General features: G+C 36.0%; 1 protein-coding gene across 1 annotated transcript in view; it reads left to right on the forward strand.

Annotated features, from left to right (window-relative positions):
- Positions 1 to 15,000, forward strand: part of LOC145245911 (matrilin-1-like) — a 73,270-nt gene that overhangs the window by 30,302 nt on the left and 27,968 nt on the right. The window contains exons 5-6 of the mRNA XM_080107654.1: positions 9,968 to 10,084; positions 12,448 to 13,011. Of these exons, the coding sequence (XP_079963780.1) occupies positions 9,968 to 10,084; positions 12,448 to 13,011 (681 nt within the window). The remainder of the gene's footprint in view (positions 1 to 9,967; positions 10,085 to 12,447; positions 13,012 to 15,000) is intronic.

Here is a 15,000-nt window from a genome sequence, read left to right on the forward strand (position 1 = left end):
ATCTGCCTGTTCTACAAGCATTTTAGTGGTGAATGCTCTGACGAACTGCAATCACTTGTGCCCCCATGACTTGAGCACCCTCGACAAACCCGACAGGCTGCTAAATCCCACCATCACACTGTAGAGATCCCTAGATGTAAAAGATCTTTCTACTCCAATAGTTTATTCCCCAGAACCGCTAGACTTTGGAATTCGATTCCAGGTCCCTGCTTCCCCAACAGTACTGGCATGCAGAAGTTCAAGTGTAACGTGAACCGACATCTTGCTGCCCAAATCCCTACATAGTACCCCAGTAGTTGTTGCCCTGATAGTAACCCCCTACATCAAAGTGGCAATTTATCTTGTTTGGAGTGAAACTGTAATAAAAAAAAAAAACGGAAACCATATTGCATGTCACTGAGGGGGTTATTTTTGCTGATGTGGTTGACTACTGTATTTAACACAGATTCCACCAACTTACTCATGACGCACAAGATACACTTTGGTCTGTACCTAGAGAGAGATAACCTATCATCTGCATTTTTAAATACGGGGCATACCGAGGAGTTTTTTAGGGTGTTGGGGAGCAATTCTCATTTAGACATTGCTTAAACATCTTTGTAAGTTTTGGTTAAAGCTTTTTCACCACTATATAAAGAATTCCGTCAGGACTTGTTGCTTTACTTAAATCAAGGGTTTTTATTAGTTTAGCAACACCACGCAGATATGTTTGCATGTTGCATATCGTGTTTTCAGACACAGGAGGAAATATGGGGGTGGCATTGATCCCATAGGGTAGAATTAGCTGCAAAGTTCTTGGCAAAGAGTTTGGCTTTCTCCGATGCCGACGAGATTACTTCAGGTCCATTGATGATAGATGAGATAGAGCACACGCTTCTTCCAGGATCCTGTCTGTTATTTGCCAGTTTCTGTCAGTTCTGAAATCGGCTTTAGTCTTAGTATATTTATTACGTTGAAAGCAATGGAAAAGCGATTTCTGTACACAATTGCAGCAACACATTCTGGAGAGAACCACAGCTAGCCGTTAGGTTTTAGCTGGAATTTTGTAGTGTATGAAGCGGTCTATACCTACAATTAACCATTCCGTCAGGTCTAATGCGATAGAGGACGCATTCTTTTTAAACATGGAACGCAGAGGTAGATCTGATATAAATGTACGGAAGCTATCCCAGTCAACCATGGAGTATCGATATACTGTACGATGGAGAGGTGCGTAAGAGGACTTACATTTTGTTTTTATCTTCATTGAGACAAACGAGTAGTCCGAAGATCTCAGTGGATGAACATAACTCAGAGCACGTTGTGGGAAAAAGGTCTAGGAGACTTGCATACTGACCGTCAATGTCGGGTACACGGGTGGGTTCGTGAATAATCTGAGTTAGGTTATAAGCAATGGAGAAATCCTGACAGAACCTCTCATCATCTGTTTTGTTTGAGTGGACTAACGATTCCACATTGTGAACATTAAAGTGTCCACAGATATGAATGTTAGCCGAAAGATGAGCAGACAGGATGTGGTCAATTTTCTCAGATATGCTCTTATAAAGAGTAATTCCGCTGTTGTGTGAGCGATAGAGGGCAAATATGTGATGTGAGCAAGTGCAACCCGGAGGCACATGTAGGTTAATTTACGGTTTTATCTGGGGATTCCCTACCACATAGAAAACTTTCTCTAATATAGGCATATATTCCATGCCATGGCGATCTTGGGGGTCACATTTATATGTTGTTAGAGTATCCTTTAATTACGAACTCATCTAGGAAAATCTTCTGTCCAATACCATTTCGCTGAGAGATAATATGTCTGGTTTGGTCACCTGTAATTGGATTTCAACCTATAGAAGTTTGGAACGTAGACCCCTGATGTTGGACTAGAAGACATGGTAGTGGAGTCTACGTTCGATGTTTACGTTCTGCGTTTAATCTTGTATTATTTCTGGGGACTTTTCATCTTGGAGTTTTGAGATTTGTTGAATAGGTTTAACGACTTTGTTAGAGTAGTAAAGAGTGGGAAAGTTTTTTATAGGCCATTATAAGGTAAAGCCGTAACAATTACTCACGAATATGGAATCGAGAAGCCCCACCAAAAGCTAATGCATGGTCCAGAATCGATTCATCAAATGACAATAAAGCAGCCCCGTTAATTTGCACATGCTGATAGAATGGCCTCCTTAGTGGTTAATCCAAGGTTCGGGTTTCTGACTATCAAGCGAATAACGTCAGCCCAGTTAAAACGTTTACCTCCAGCACCCTTATTTACATGTAAATAAAAATAGAATGAAAAACAGAAAATTTCCGACATCTCAGAGGACTGCTCACGCAGATTTTCTTCTCCCTTTGTCAGAAAAATCACTCATTCTAACGAGGACTGAGGGGCAAATTGGGAGAAGCGAGAGTTACAGGAGTTACCGACAACTCATTCGCAATGCATTGTCTACTTTCGATTAAAAAAAAATAATAATACTTACTTAAAGTAAGTTGAATTAACATGTTTAGGGGTGGTATGATGATAGGTTCCTCTCTCACTAACTGAAATAAAGAAAGAACACAGTTTGAAAAGTTTACGTATGTGATTCTTGGAGCAACTCTGCTGTTTTATACGAATCATTCCCGACTTGATTTGAATGGAAATTGTGTACCCATTTTGCTAACATATTCGACGCTAGGAGGTGTTTTATTAGTATGACTATTTGAAAATTCGATTCAAAAGAATAGAAATTTTTCTTTGTTGCTTTTTATTTTATTTTATTTATTTATTTATTTATTTTTTATTTTATTTTTTTTTTTGGAAAGAACACATGGACAAACGTTGGTTCAAAATTGAAAAACGTGTTTGTTTTGAGAAAAATAGCAAGCAAATCATAAAACGAAAATTGACAATAAATTCCAATAATAAATTTTAACAGTGTTTTTTTGTGGGGGGGGGAATGAGGGAGTGTAAGTGTAAAAGAAAACAAAGTAATTAAATTAATACATGCATAACTGATATAAAAACGAACACTTTTTTTTAATTTTTCTGCTTAGAAAAATTCAGTTGGCATCTAATTTTTGGAGCAAGTAACCTATTTCCCTCAAGTCATTCCTGGCTTCATTTAAATGAAAATTTTCTACACCTTTCGCTAACTTATTCGACATATTATATATATTAATAAATACCCAAACACTAGTGATTCATCCTTTCCTGAAATCATCAGTGCAGAGTGTCACGATTAACGCCAGTCAATAGATTCAAACCAGTCGACAGAAGCCATCCCTGGCTTCATTAGCAAGGACCCAATTGATTCGGCTAATGTTAACCGCAAGAAATGCTGCTGAATTTAAACATTTATTTTTAAATGCTTTTTAACGTCTGCCAGAGGGATCTAATCATTATATGATGATCTGCACATGAGAGCTAAATTTACCGACTTTAATTCAACTGAGTGCTCAACGATAAGAAACAAGTTTCTTATAGGGACTGGCATAATTATTTACTTTAATAATTATATATATATATATATATATATATATATATATATATATATATATATATATATATATATACTAGCAAAATTACCCGTCGTTGACTGGGTTCAAAAACAGCTACAGAAAATGGACTCTGATTTATGAAAGTATGATAGGTTATGAAACGGAAGGGTTGTAAAGAGATAGCTTCGAATTTGGGGGTATCAAAACCAAAGCAAAATATGATGAAAGTAAAAATAAAATAGATAAACCCCATAATTTATTATGCCATACCTGTTCACACGGAAACACTTATCACAATATTCCGTGGATCTCTATAAAAACCTTGTTAAACTTTGTGACATATTTCCATTCTATGGAGGTCGGGCGCCAACGAACACCCCAGAATTTTACTATACCATATTTCTTCAAACTGAAACATAATTATGCAGATAGATATGGAAAGTATTTATCAAAGTTTTCGTCTATTTCCATTCTATGGAGGCCAGGCGCAAACGCAGACCCCACAATTTTATTATATTATCCCTATTTAAGTTAAAACATACTTATCAAAGTATTCTTATCTACATCCATATCAAAAACACTTGTAAACGTTTTTTTTAATTTTTTAATTTTTTATTTCCATACTTTGTGGACCAGGCGTGTACGCAGACCCCACAATTTTAATGAATCATCATTATGCCAGATCAAACATACCCATTCCTGTGTCTCGATACATCTTTTATCATTATATGTGATCAGTTTTCCTTAATAGTCAACCATATAGGAGCCTATTCGTGACCAGACACACACACAGACGTTCAGCTTTACATATATATATATATATATATATATATATATATATAGACGTGTGTGTCAATCTCTGTCATGTTCTCAATTAGTTTATATGTGTCTGTAACCGAACATACGTAACAAATTCTCATAATTCAAAGTATAATTTTTTATCTACAAATTAGTTAATGGTTGGGGTTTTTTCTAACATAAAATTATCTTGTCAGATTTTTTTAAATCAGATCAAGCAGCGTTTAAGTTGACAAATGAAAATTTTCATCTAACTAGACAATTTTCATTTATTTTTGTTCTGTGTTTTTGGCAATATAATATTTTTTTTTAAATATTAGCATAGAGCATTGCTTTAAAGAAAAAAAAAACAAGAAAAATTATATTCGAATCAAATTGTCAATCGAAATAACCGGAAATTGCTAAAATGATGATTATTAAATAATGCATCATTTCATGTGTTATTGTTAATGTTCAATTTTTTATGCGATAGATGTTATTTGTCACGTTTACTTTTCTCGTTCCCTTTCTTAAAAAATGTCGACTATAAATTATTTTTGGTCCCCCGACAAAAGGAGAGTAGATTTGTAAATTTACCTTTGTCCGTTCGTCCGATCGTCTGTCCGCACTTTTCTCCATAACTACACCTTCGAATTTTTTTTTTTTTGAAATATTGCACAAACATTAAACATGATACGAGTAAAAATAAAGTAACAGAACGGATTTTTTAGAAAAACTCCGGTTGCCCCCATCCCTGCTGGTACATTTCGGGTTAAAATGGCTAAATTCACACTTTTATTATGTTTATTAAAAAACATTGATGCCTTGGATTTTTATAAACTGTCTGAAAAGTTGTAACTAATTGATTTTTATATAATTTTGTTTTTCTGTACTTCGCGATAACTCTTCCATGTGCCCCAAGGGCTCTTTTAGGGCTAATAAAAACACTCCATTTTTTGGGACTATTTTACCATATTTGTCCAAAATTTTCTGTCTATTGCTATTTAGCAGTTTTGCATGGTGCTGAACTCAAATGTAAATATGTTAAGGCCTGGGGGACTTTGGGGGCTAAATGGGGGGGGGTGCAAATGATGGACTTAGTCATTTCTGTTTTTGCATGGTGCAGAACTCAAATTTACATATGTTAAGGCCTAAAACAGCAGCGTTTCTTCATTTTCACTAGGATTTGACGTCCCCTGGGTACTTTGGGGGCTAAATGGGGGGTGTAAATGCTGAACTTAGTCATTTTTTATGCCTCGTTCACTGTGCACTCACGGGGGACTAGACCTGCTTTACTTGTTTCAATAAGAATTCTCGGGTAGAATTTAAAACCTTGCTGCATTTATTTTATTTATATAAATTACTTTTTTGCTTTTTCATTTTTGATATGAGATCGCGGGTGTTTGCAAATTTTAAGCTCTTTATACTCACCTTTCTTATTGCAAGATCTGTGACGTAGTGGTTAAAGTATTTGCTAAAATTCAGTTGTAATGTTATAATCTTGTGGAAGGTTAAATACTCAGTGCAGGCGGCACTCAAAATAAAACGGAGCAAGCTACCTTTGTGGATTAAATAAAGGGTTTCGTTAAGATTCCCGAGTTCGACGGAGAAATTTCAGATATTTCAAGAGCGATGTTATCAACAAATGAGCGAAAATAGCTGTGTTCTGAATCGGCTGTTGTTTGGGGTCAGTATTATATGGAAAGGTACAATTCCTTTCATAGTATCCATTAGTAATGGGACGACTAATCAAAATCGAAATCGTGAACTCGAAAAAATCAAATCATTTTGGGGCATCTGAATCTGGAAAAAAGTGTGTCTATTTTGCAATGTGCAAAACGATATATTTTTTGTTTGAATTTCCTTAAGACCTAACTTACTGTTTGATTGTATAAGTGATAGGTAACGATTTTGTTAACTAGTATGAATTTTTCGGAAGTGTTACATTAAGTTTGTGTTGGGGTGGCCGGACAGCGAACGGATATGTGCCTAATGCGCCTGGTGTGATTGATGCAGTGATTAAAATGTCACCTCCCTTGACAAAACACACTGGAATCATGATCGATGATTACATAAGAAATGATCACGTGTTCGAAGTTTGTAACAGAATTTTGAAGCAGTACGAAGGAGGCGATCTAACAATATAGAAATCTAAGAGAAATTTCTTCGAGACCTGGCCGTTTCTCGACTATTTTTAAGTTATGTAAGAAAATTAAATAAGAAAGAATTAACTTTAGCCTTGGTTTTGTAAGGAATTAATTTTGCTCTCTCTCTCTCTCTCTCTCTCTCTCTCTCTCTTTCTCTCTCTCTCTCTCTCTCTCTCTCTATCTATCTATCTATCTCTCTCACTTTGTGAACAGACTTCTTTCCCCAATAAAACCTTTAAAACTGACAAGTCTCCCTTGTGTCATTCACCTAAGTTTAACAAGCACTACATGATGTATGATGCAGATATACGGCCACAAACATGAGAAGAATGAATACCAGATAGTATGTAAAAAAGACTGTATTAATTGATTTCTATTACTTGATCGCTCACTAGCGACAACCCACAAGTGCAGCAAAGTATGCGTTTGTTGTAAAACACAGGCGCTTCCCGTGCGCTTCTCTCCGCTAACGCTTTGTTTATTTTCAGTGACTGTCTACTGTTATATTGCAGTAGTGATTCATTATTTTAAGAAAATTGTAAAATTCCGAAAGATTTTGCTTAAATTTCAATATACAACTCGTGTACATCTCGCTGAAGTGGTAGAATCACGTTGACGCATTGGTTCTCGGTAGATCAGCGAGATTAAGCAACATTGAGTTTGGTAAGTACAATATGGATGACTATTTCCGAATACCAGATTTTGAAATAAAAAAATCATTTCGCTTGAGCGGATTACATAAACGACCAGTTGTTGATGAATTTAATATATTTCCTAGAATTTAAGGCTTTCATCTTCATTTTAGGTTTTCATCTTTCTTTTAAAACTCTATATAGACGAATTATATTATATTCTTCAAATGCTGAATTTTATTTCTTCACGAATATTTAATAATATTTTACACCAACAATCGTCTGGGTAGATTAAATAAATTTTTAAATAAATTGTAGCCAAGTACGTTATTATATATAATATATTGCCAATAACACGGTACAACAATAATAAATAAAAATTGGTAAGTCAGAAACAAGGTTTAATTTTTACAACTTCAATACTATTTGTCTAACTTTGAAAATCTAATAAAATAACTTTACGTGTTAGAAGATACATGCGTGTAATAGAGAAAGAGGGGATAGAGAGTAGGATATATATATATATATATATATATATATATATATATATATATAATAAATTCCACAGCCAAACAACGTCGCAGCTCACAAGAGCAATGGCAGTAGTTGGTAGAGTGCTTGCCTCGCATGCAAGAGGCTCGGGTTTCGAATCCTGAGTTCGGATGTGTCTAACTGATGAGCCCAAATGAGGGCGAAACTCGAGTCTTGAACTTCCGGGTCGTTGACTGTCATGGCTCTTGTGAGCTGCGACGTTGTTTGGCTGTGGAATTTATTATATACAATTTCTCACATTCTGAAAATCATATATATATATATATATATATATATATATATATAGAGAGAGAGAGAGAGAGAGAGAGAGAGAGAGAGAGAGAGAGGGGGATAAAATGTCAAAAGCAAAATCCAGCTCACTTCGGAAAGAAGTCGACTCAACCCTCGCAGGGTGCGTGTCACACGAGGGCCTGTTATAATCAGCGTAACGGCATAAATTGATTTTGGAACAATTTATTTTAAAATGGGTAAAATCGAAATTGTTTACCTTAGTGACATCATATTAATCACCAATCACGTTCTTTACTGCTCTGACGATCTTCAATTATATTTTTAAGACGTGTGTGAAATTTGAAAGTGTATATACGAACATGAAATGCCCAACGTACTATTATGTAGATAGTCGAAACAGATAATATTATCGTACCGGAAATTTGATGTGAACCAGTAGTATTCTATAAAAGTCATCCCCAGTCACATAAAAAAAAAAAATATGTGCATTGATTCGTTGGTCAGTCGATAGTTGCCTGTTCTGCTTTTATATGCACATAGTGTTCTTTCGGCCAGGTGTGTTTCCTCTAAACTGCCTTCGGCAATCAACCAATAGAGTCTGTGCTATTTTTGTAAACCTTTATTTATCCAACAAGACACAGTGACACTTAGACGTGTGGGGCTACTATTCCTGACTATATCTACAGAGAAACTGTATAGGTTGTTGAGCAGCGAGATATCTGTTTTTGCGTTGGTAACCGTGATTCTGTCGACATGAGTTATCTTAATAGTTCTAAGCAGTTCTAGGAGGTTCACTCTCCCAGGATTTACTCTCCCTCTCTTTTCTCTCTCTCTCTCTCTCTCTCTTTCTCTCACTCTCCTTCTCTCTCTTTAGAAAGGTGTTATTTTATGGCTAATCTCCTGAAGCGTCTATATTGAAGAAATTTCTAGCTGCTCAGACATTGCGGTGTGGGGGGGACAAATTGCACACGCCTCTTGTATACTTTTGAATGCCCCATCTTCTGGACTTGTGTCTGATTTGTGAAATGGCTAAAATACCAAGTGTTATTACGTTTTATATGGAAATCAATTAGAAAACAACATAATGAATAGTTCATCAATGAGATGTCCTTTTGAAAAGTTATGTACAGATTAGTTAAACTTAAACATTTACTAAATTCTATTCTCAAACTATAGCATTCTCTTTCTCGATCTGGTGCATCGGCTTTTCAATCCCCACTTTCTGTCCTTGTGTCACATCCCTCACAGTGAAAGAGAAGCATATAGCAACTGGTAAACATTTGTAAAACTGCATTTTCCGCTTGATTTTCTAATCTCACCTATTTCTTTTTCCTATGAATACCATCGATTTCTCTTCATAAAACAATACTTTATACAACATCCACCGTTGCGAGAGAGCCTGGGCGAAGAAACTCGTGCGTTGCCCAAGCGGCACGAGTGGAACTTGACCAGAGCCGGTAGAACCCAAGGAAAGACAAGGTCGATACGTTGGTACCGACTCTGGCTGCAGAAGATAGCCGTTAGCTCATAAGAAGCTCATCCGACCTTTGATAGGTCTTGTTTTTGGTCCTGCTGGGTATCCCCACACCCTCCTCACCCAGGTTACCCCGGGCGGGACAGCCGATTTAGTCGCCGACGACCCGACCATGAGGCAGCTAGCACTGGATTACATGGTACCAGTGGAAGTCTAAGACTCAGCTGACATTAACAACATCCAAGGGTACTGTTAATAGTGTACTAGACAACCCGTTGGATCCGTAAATGTTATATCTAGCTATGGAATAGTTACTATACGGAATTAATGTATAAGAACGGAAAGAAAATATTTGGAAAAAAATCACATATATTGATTAAGTACATATTTTACATAAAAAAACATTTTGGCGAAAGTATATTAAAATGAAACAGAATATATAGATAGATAAATAGATAAATAGATTGATTGCTCTGGGTTGTTTTAACATTAAATTTAATTATACTCCTCTGCATATATGTGTGATTATCTTCACCCGCTTTTTAATTTTAATTGGAATTCATCATTACAAGCAAGCAAGCAAGCACGCTGACCTGAGTTTTACGCATCCAGTCATATATATATATATATATATATATATATATATATATATATATATATATATATATTATTTTTTTGCCTTACAGGTATTCCACGTCCTTGCGACAGTCACCCTTGTCAAAATGGAGGATCGTGTTGCGCCATTTCAACATCGTACTACTGTAACTGCCCACACCCGTTTGTAGGAGTAAACTGTGAATACAGTAAGTATTTAAAAACGTGTTTTATATATTTTACTACTAAGAATACATTCATACTAGCGGGACATTGTAAACATTCAATGATGTTTTATAAATCGATTTGTACCATGTAATAATAGTATTTCTTTTAAAATAATAAATGTTGTTGGAGATCAACACGATTAAATTGACGTCGATTGCATACACGTAGCCAATGCAATATGCAAATTAGTTGCTTTTACGACGTCGATTGCATACACGTAATCAATGCAATATGCAAATTAATTGCTTCTACAACGTCGATTGCATACACGTAATCCATGCAATATGCAAATTAGTTGCTTTCACGACGTCGATTGCATACACGTAATCAATGCAATATGCAAATTAGTTGCTTTCACGACGTCGATTGCATACACGTAATCAATGCAATATGCAAATTAGTTGCTCTTGCGGCGTCGATTGCATACACGTGATTTGTATATTAGGAGCTGTATACTGCATAATCGCCTTGACACACCTGTTCTCGTTAGATCACCAAAATTAAGCAACGTTAAGCGTGACTAGTACCAGTTGGGTGAGTATTTGAGAATACCAAGTGCTGTATATAGGAAAATGTCGATATTAGTGACAGCTGCTGCATTTTGCTTGTCATCAAAATTACACCTGGATTCATGATTACGATAATGAACAAATCTGATTTTACCTTTAATTGCAAAACTAACAACGTTTTTTTTTTCTTTCTCTGTCTTCATTTTGCCGAAAATCAAATTGCAAAACTAACAACGTTTTTTCTTTCTATTTTTACATTTTGCCAAAAACAAACTAGCGTCACATTCAACATACATTTTAGATTTTGATTTCATTTAAGGTAATTAATAACATTAACCGATTGCTTACATTATTTCATAATTAATTAAACTAGTTGATAATTATGTGCATTATTTGATAGTCAGTTTAATTGGCGGAACTGGGGAAATTCCACAGCGACGGTAGAATTAATTTTCGATTTTAATTCAATTATAATTATTTCTACTTAAATATATGTTTAAAGAATTAAAAAAACATTTAACTTACTCTGGGTCTATTAGTTAAAAAAAAAAAAATAAACCATGAAACACGTGTGTTAAAGGTACTAATAAAGTATTAAATATTTCACAACGAATTTTACATTACAATTTTAAGAACAAATTTTCCATGACAAATTGTGTCAGAGGGGGGGGGGGACATTATTGCAAGACAATAAGGTTTCACTAAGAAAATAAATAAAATTAAAACAGAAAAAAGTACGTTTTTTTAAAACGTACAGCCCAAAATCACGTACGGCATAATTACATTGACACACCGGTCCTGTTGGATCGCCGAAGTTAAGCAACGTTGAGCCTGGTCAGTGCTAAATGGGGAACAATTTTGGACTTTCGGATGTTGTATGTGCTCTCTACTTATCTCGGCATTGTTTCCAGTCGTCCTGGTACTGGACTCAACGAGTTCTGATTCAGGAGAGGTGTGGTTGGGATTGTGCAACCCTAGCCTCACAATTACACGCGCAGGTAAGAGGTTATCCTTTGTCTTTCGAGATTTAACGTAGGCATCATCAACATCCCAAAAGTGATATCATTTTTATTTATTTATTTTCACATTGCATTTTTGATGATCATGATATCCTATTTATTAAAAATGGAGGATACAAGGTGATAACTAGGGCTAGGACAACAGCATATTCTTTTCATTGTTTTGATTCTTGAGTGTGTATCCGCTGGTATCTTTTTATAGAGAGTGATCTGGTTCTCCGCTGATTAACTGTGTCTAACTGAACCTGCCTCTGCTTTATGGTTATTTCCATGGCAGGTGCTCGTCTGAGCTTCAATCTATGGCCCCTCCGCCTCGCACAACTTACAAAAGTCCCACTACCTATGTTAAAAAAGCTATAATAACATTGACTATTGTATACTTATTAACCCGTATCCTCGAGTGACCTCCGGGCCTTGATAAGTGGTGATTCCTGTGTAAAAAACAGGTCGGTTTCCCTAGTCTTCGCCCAACCAATGGCACCCACAAGACAGTAGAGTGGGGGTGGTAGTGTGCCAGGGCGTGTCCACACATCGGTGGGCCATAACGCACTACTTCTGGGGTCCCCTACTTCTCCGAGATCTCCTACAGATTTAGCCTGGGGCCGCAAGGCACCCATTTACCGTGTGTGGCTAACGTGAAGGAACTGTAGGAGTCTTGATGATGGAGAGGCTATGTACTGGCAGGGTAAAGATACTACGGTATTAAGATATATGCATATTACTTAGTGCGTCGGCATTCTTTTAAACATAGCAGAAATACAATAACGGGATAATGAAAAACTCAACTAATGTTTATTGTTTTGCTCTCATTTACAGAATGCGATATTCGAGGTGACTTTATGTTTGCGGTTGATGAGTCAGGAAGTATCTCGCCTAAGAAGTTTAACCAGATGGTTGATTCTGTAATGTTTTTCATCAAGAGTATCGACATTGCAAATGGAAAAGCACGCATCGGAATTATCACATTCGCATTGGACGTTTTCGTCCACTACGATCTGGACGCATTCGACGATAAACTAGATCTTCTGTTTGTCTGCAATCTTCTCCGCTATCATTACAAAGGGGGACCAACATTTACCCACAAAGCGTTGAGATACCTGGTGGAATATTCGTTCACTACTCTAAGAGGTGACAGGCCAAGTTTCCGCAATTATGCTATCGTTTTGTCAGATGGTCGCTCAAGATTCCCATGGAAGACAAAGTACTACGCGGAACGATTACACCGCAAAGCCACCGTTTTTGCTGTCGGTATTAGGCCAAAAGTTAATAAGCATGAAATGTACCTCATCGCCAGTTACCCGAAATATACCTACGTGATTATGACATGGTTCTGGAGATTGAAACGAGCCATGTTGAGAGTATTGGCTCAAGTATGTAGAGGTAGGTTTTTAACTCTGTTATACAAAAGCCATCTGGCGACTTTCAGATTTTGTTTTAAGTATTTTTTGAAATGAATAACTTACATTTCATATCTTTCAATATAAAATATATTAATTTTAAAAGTAATAGTTTTTATTGAATTTACTTAACTATGTAATGTTACACACCTGTTAAAATTCAGGACCCACACGTTGTATACAAACAGTCGCAGAGAAGCAAACAAAAGAAAAGAATTCTACTCACTATTTTTTTTCAGTTGAAACAAAAGACATTTATTTACAGGTACTTCAAGAATAAAACCTTGTCTCTTGTTGAAAAGTCTTCTCGTAATCCAATGTACTTAAAAAGACGCTGTCGTGTCGAACACGTTGTACTCTGCCTTTGTCCAGTCATGTTAAGGGCGTATCTTTTCCCGTCGCTCTCGGGCCGCATGTGTAACACGTCTATTTCTGTCCTTTTCGGTCCACGTTTTTCTTTTATTATAATCGTTTTATTTCTTCTTCTTCCTCTTCTTCTTCCTCTTCTTCTTCTTCTTTTCTTATTCTTCACTGTAATGCCACCTCGCACACGGCTATGACATTTGCATACATTAGCTGTCGTATACCGCTGCATCCATACGCGCATCCGTACTCTGTTACAACTTTAAAATTAATGAACATAATATTTTAAGATAGGCTTTTTTTGTAATTTAACACAATTTTTATCATTAAATCGCTATAATTATTGTCGATATCAACCAAGTCATTGCATATGTAATTCAAACACGGTAGTGTTTAAATATATGGTTAAGTGGTAGTTTTACTCATTTAGAACTGCTTTAAAGCTTCACCGCTCACTCATTTTGTGACCAAATTTCAAACAATTTTTACAGTTCATAGACCACTTTCTCCATTATATATTGAAAAATGTTTTCAATTTTCGTTCAGAAAAACAAAAGTTGTAATGAAATTATTGTGTTCAAAAATTCTCAGAAAGTGTAAGGAACGGAGCGACAGTTTTTTTTCTTATTGCCTATTGGTTACCATAGCAACTTTTGCCACATTCACGTTTTATTGATACGATTTCTTCTAACAAACGGTTTCTTATGATTAGCTATCACTTACCATAGCAACTTCAACATTCAGTCAGAAGTGCTTTTTGTGTTTCAAGCCCCGATTGGTTTTCCGATAGACGTTCAGCCAGAGGAGTTTGTTGTATTTCAAACCCCGATTGGTCTTTCGATTAACCTTCAGCCATATATATATATATATATATATATATATATATATATATATATATATATATATATATATACTTAAAAAAGAGTCCCGGCTTTCACATACCGAATTGCGCAGGCAAATTGACTTCTACTTTCCTTCAATTTCTTTACAGACTTATTTATAAGATAAATAATGTAGCGAACTATAATGTATCATTATATTGTATACTAACCTGGGTTTCCGGCGTTGCCCGGGTTTTGGGGGGGTGAGCAAAAAATACAAAAGTAGTGCTAGGCAGACAAGCTCGAACCCGTGACGCGAAGGTGGAAAAAATCTCCATGACGCGACCGGAAATTCGGAACGTAAAAATTAAGCAAAGTTAATCCAACCGATACGATGACTTGCAAAAATGGCTCGCAAAAAATCGACCTTTCCTTGTAGAAAACTGCCCAGTTGAGAGTGAAGGTTTTATTGTTTTTGGCCAATTTTTCGATATTTGTCGTCCGAGACGTCGGGTTCAAAATAATACCGATCTCATGAACATCCGTCACCTCTGTCAAAAGTTTAAGGCAGACATATATACATACATACATACATACATAAATTTCAACAGAAAAGTGAGATTTATATATATATATAGATGAAGTAAACTGATCTCTCTCTCTCTCTCTCTCTCTCTCTCTCTCTCTCTCTCTCTCTCTCTCTTCGGCTTCCTTACTCTAAAGAGAAATAGTGTTACTAAAAAAAGAAATAGCGTTTGGCTTTGTTTTTTTATAAAACCATCGATCGT

Source organism: Euprymna scolopes, chromosome 23 (assembly GCF_053919585.1).
Source record: "Euprymna scolopes isolate OS-2025 chromosome 23, ASM5391958v1, whole genome shotgun sequence".
NCBI lineage: Eukaryota > Metazoa > Mollusca > Cephalopoda > Sepiida > Sepiolidae > Euprymna > Euprymna scolopes.